This window comes from Salvelinus namaycush, chromosome 4 (assembly GCF_016432855.1).
Source record: "Salvelinus namaycush isolate Seneca chromosome 4, SaNama_1.0, whole genome shotgun sequence".
Lineage (NCBI taxonomy): Eukaryota > Metazoa > Chordata > Actinopteri > Salmoniformes > Salmonidae > Salvelinus > Salvelinus namaycush.
In genome coordinates this window covers 22,678,886-22,683,719 of record NC_052310.1, presented here as the reverse complement: position 1 = coordinate 22,683,719, position 4,834 = coordinate 22,678,886, and the positions used below count along the sequence as shown (strand labels likewise).

Sequence of the window (4,834 nt, the reverse complement as noted above, 5' to 3'; positions counted from 1 at the left end):
TTGCCATCCCTGATACTGTATGTTGCCATCCCTGATCAAGTGGCTGCTTAACTTATAGATGATTAGAAAGTGTATAATCAAAATGAGACAAAAATATTTCATTTCAAAGATTTATTCACAAGTACAAAAAAAATATTTTCATACAGATATTCACATAACAACAAATATTTTCATCACCTAGATACAGTTTACAGTGCATGTCTAGAAATTACACAGACCATGTATTCTTTGGACAGGGCTAACGAAAAGTATTCAACTGAGACATGAAAACACTTTCACTAGTTGCCAGACACAGTGTGTTGTCCTACATGAAGCATATCACATTTCAATGATTGACATGGTGTGTGTCTGTCCTCATAGCTATGCTGTTGACTGTGCAATGGAATGATAGAGTATTAGTTGATTTCCAATTGTCATCATCCAAAGTCCATTGTGTTGCAATACATTAAAGAGATGACAATAGTTCAACGTCCCCATTCAGGGACTGGAGACCGTCACCTTTCAGGTTATCTGTCCTCAGTGTCCTTTCTATGGTTGTGTTTACAGTTTAAAAGAATGTGGTGTTCTTTCCTCATGCATATTCAAAACCAATTAGTGCCAATGCCACAGCACTAATAATGAGTTGTTGAAGCTCCAGTTGAATTACAGTGTACATTAGTTCAGCACCAGTTCACCTCAATGTCTCAATCACTGACATTGCTTTGTCTGTGGTTGTGAGACCTTGAGAAGCAGCATTGTTGTACATGCAGAGTGGAGATGACAGTCAATAATACAGTATCCTCTGGAGAGGTGAGGCAGTGTCCTCTTGTGTCAGAGTGATTTTGAGGGTCTCACAGTGTATGGGGCAGAGGGCCACAAGTGAACCAACACATATAGCTTTGTGCTTTAATAAGGTGATGATGGGACTTTGTCCCTGTTACAGAAACTGTTCTCAATTGAGGCGCAGATAAGCGTTTAGGATTTAAGAGTAGAAAATCAGGACAACTCAAAATTAGAGGGTAAAAATACACACACTCCTAAACATAAAGGTAAATAGTTGGAATTGAGTAGTTGGGGTGGGTCATAGTCCAGTTGGCCCAGGGCATTGGTTTGTCACCGTAGCAGCTCAGTGTGCCAAGGTACTGTGGTGTTTAGAGTCTCTGTTCCCCTCTATCTCATTTTCACCATGTGTGTGTGCTTATGTTAATATGCTAGCTCAGATTGAGCTTCCTCTTCTGGGATGGGACAGTTCACCGAGCATCCACTGACACAGTCCTGGGCTCAGTTCACTTTAGCCAGCAGCTGCTCTGAGAACAGCTTCTTGAGCTGGGCCACCTCTTCACTGAGGGAGCTGAGGTGGGACTTGAGGACATTGTTCTCTGTGTGGTAATGAGACTCTGTCTGGCCCTGTGGGGGTGTACGGTGGACATATTGAGTGGACTCTTGCTGTTGTCGCCCCCTCCGGGTCTCCTCTCCCTCCTGCTTATGTGGCCAGACTCCTGCCCCCTCAGCTCCACCCAACATGATGTGTCTGCTGGCTGCCTCCCGGGGACCGTCTCTTGCTCCCATTGACTGTATGGGGCTGTGCCTGTTGTCCTCGCCACTGCTGAGGATCTTGAAGCGCATTTTGTGAGGAAAGTTCTTTATGCCCTCCCCAGACTCCACTTTCCCCATCATCACTCTGGAGAGCTCCCCAGGGAAGTGTCCACTGTGGTGCACCTGGGCCTCTGCAGGGGAGTGGTGGAGCTCGTAGCCCAGCTCCTCTGCTCTGTGTGGGGACAGTTTGCCATGATCACTCAGTCGGTCCTCAAAGGAGAGGGGGCTCCCTAAACTGGAGCTGCCAGGGGTGGAGAACCCAGAGTCCTCTGACATGCTGCCAGCGTCCCTGGAGCCTTGCGCGCTGAACTGGCCCCCGTGGGCAGCAGGGTGGCTCCCTGGTCCACTGGGCAGATAGTAGTGTGGAGCCAAGGTCTGTGGAGCACAGGGGGCTGTGGGGAGGGGCAGGATGGGTGTGTTGGAGGGATCTTTGACCAGGCCGAAGCGGAACTTGAGAGCCAGCAGCTCGGCCCTGAGACGTGCGTTCTCCTCCAGCAGCGCCAGCACGCGATTCTCCACCACCATGTCGTTGACGCGGCGCTTCTCCCTGGAGCGCTTGGCCGCCTCGTTGTTCTTCTTGCGCTTGTCCCAATAGCCGTCATCTTTCTTCTCGCTGGGAATGAACTCACGCTTCCGTCTGAGGGCGTTTCCAGAGGTGGGCGGGTCATTGGTGCGCTTCAGAGCAGAGGTGCGTCCGAGCAGAGAGCGGGCCAGCAGGCTGCTGGAGGTCAGGATGGACACGGCCTCATCTGTGAAGGACAGGGTCCCACCAGGTGCAGCACTGGATTCCCCACCACTCTGCTCCCTCATGTCTTGAGAATCTTCTTCAAACATCTCACTGGTCACACTCATGGTTTTGCTGTGTTGAGATTTTCTGTTCTTCAGATAGTGTCTCAAAATCCAGTGTCGTGGAATGTTTTGGCGGTAAATTGTTGCAATAGCCCCACCTAGCGTTCAAAAGAGGAAGAATAAATGGAGAGGGGGATTTAGTTGTTATGCAAGACCAGTTACAACACAATGTTATGTAACCCCATTACATCTTTCCAGTTAAACTGGAGCTACTTGCACAACAACCCCACATGACTCTTGAATAAGAACCATGATGTACTAAGTGCTAGACAGACATTTCGATCTCTTTTGAAAATGTTTACAATATAATAATCAAAGTGGGCTCCTGTCAGTCTAAAGGTTAAACGGTTAATTATAAGATCTATATTCGTATTTCTTTAATACATTTACATTACATTTAAGTCATTTAGCAGACGCTCTTATCCAGAGCGACTTACAAATTGGTGCATTCACCTTATGATATCCAGTGGAACAGCCACTTTACAATAGTGCATCTAAATCTTTTAAGGGGGGGGGGGTTAGAAGGATTACTTTATCCTATCCTAGGTATTCCATAGGTATTTAATAAATAAGAGGCTAAAATGTTATTGTTTTTTCCTCCCAATTCTAAAGAAAGCTTTAATTTATTATCCCTGTCCTGACGCGCAATGAACTGAAGTCGCTTCATCAGACTAAATCAGTGTTAGCCTACATGTAGGTTAACATAGTGTTATATAACACACCGTATCAATCTCTAGAACAAGCCGCGCAATGACCTGCATTGATTGCCTTGTCTATTTTTTATTTCACTAAAACAAAATGGCTTAACAGTTTGAGTTCACGACCAGACGTTATATCTTTCAGGAATCGAATTGCCTCAAGGACATTTATTAGAGCACTAGCCTAGTTTGCAGGTTGATAATACTCCGCGCCCTACTACTATTCCCACCGTTCATTTACAATTGGTTCGCTGTATTGATCGAACTGTTAACCTAGCTGCAGTACATCCCTAAACGAAGACCGAACTGGTTCTTCTCTAAACCGTTTAGTGGATGTCATTCTACATTCCAGTCAGATATACAAAGGGAACGAAATAACGTATTGAAACAGCAATGAAAGTTTCAACAAACTATTGCAATGAAGGTCCTTTTAAGCATAATTGCATACCTGTTCCACTAAATCTATTCAGATCATCTCAATTCATCATCATTTTGTGACTGTAAAGTGATCTACTGAATAGATCACTGGCGAAGCCTAATAATGACATTTGTGGAGTAGTTGTGTGTGTGTATGTATGTATGTATGTATGTATGTATGTATGTATGTATGTATGTATGTATGTATGTATGTATGTATGTATGTATGTATGTATGTATGTATGTATGTATGTATATAGTAACGACCCTGGGTTTATTAGCGCGGAAATCGACGTTACAATATATATATATAAAATGTATTTTACTTCTAAAGCTGAATCGAAAGTTGGCTATAGTTTTCTTTACTTTGTATATTTTACATTATTTAACCTAAAATCATCGTAGCCTACATAATTGATAGGCTTCTGTTGTAGGCAACAATGTCACATTTCTGCTCCGTATGCGATTGCCTATTCGCTGTAGTATAATGAATGCACTGTTGAAATACACCTCATGAGTGAAAATTGTGAAATTACCTTGAGTTGGATTCTCGTTGTCTCAGAAAAGCACCGATCTTTCAGTTAAAGAAACGTGTCAGAATGTAACAGAGCGATCGTAATAATTCAGCAGCTTCGATTCAGCACTGGGTCATCGAATACACAGGATACTTTGTTTCCTGCACGGAGTAGGCTACTGTTAGCCTACTCAATATTAGACTACTAGTCTCTCTGACACCTTGCGTCTCGCGTTTCTGCTCCACTTGGAATGCTGCAGCTCCTATTTGTTTCTTTCCCGGTGAAGTTCAGCCGAGGACGTTTCCTATCCTCACTTGAACCAATGGGCCGCGTATGTGTGGTGCGCTCACTGAGACCGCCTCTCTCCATGCCAAGACCCACCCCGCAAGGGAAAGCTCACATAACGTTATGCTGCTCATGCATCGTCAACTGAACTGGCTAGCCCATCCTTTCGTAACAATTAAGTAATATTGCCATCTCTGGCTCCCTCTCACTCTCCCTGTGTAACAGTATAACTTTAGTACGTCCCCTCGCCCCGACCTCGGGCGCGAACCAGGGACCCTCTGCACACATCAACAACTGACACCCACGAAGCGTCGTTACCCATCGCTCCACAAAAGCCGCGGCCCTTGCAGAGCAAGGTGCAACACTACTTCTAGGTTTCAGAGCAAGTGACGTAACTGATTGAAACACTAGTAGCGCGTACCCGCTAACTAGCTAGCCATTTCACATCCGTTACACTCACCCCCCTTTCAACCTCCTCCTTTTCCGCAGCAACCA

At 45.1% G+C, this 4,834-nt stretch overlaps 1 protein-coding gene across 1 annotated transcript; it reads right to left on the bottom strand.

The window, feature by feature from the left end:
* Positions 1–101: 101 nt before the first annotated feature.
* nfil3-6 (nuclear factor, interleukin 3 regulated, member 6) lies at positions 102–4,428 on the bottom strand. The gene is made up of 2 exons (XM_038991473.1): positions 4,076–4,428; positions 102–2,522 (listed from the first exon to the last, which is right to left on the bottom strand). The coding sequence occupies exon 2, from the start codon at positions 2,425–2,427 to the stop codon at positions 1,261–1,263; it is 1,167 nt and encodes a 388-aa protein (XP_038847401.1). The 5' UTR covers positions 2,428–2,522; positions 4,076–4,428; the 3' UTR covers positions 102–1,260.
* Positions 4,429–4,834: the final 406 nt, after the last annotated feature.

What these genes read in the sequence shown, in the direction of transcription:
- nfil3-6 (XM_038991473.1), bottom strand. Translation starts at nt 2,427, where the DNA reads ATGAGTGTGACCAGTGAGATGTTTGAAGAAGATTCTCAAGACATGAGG.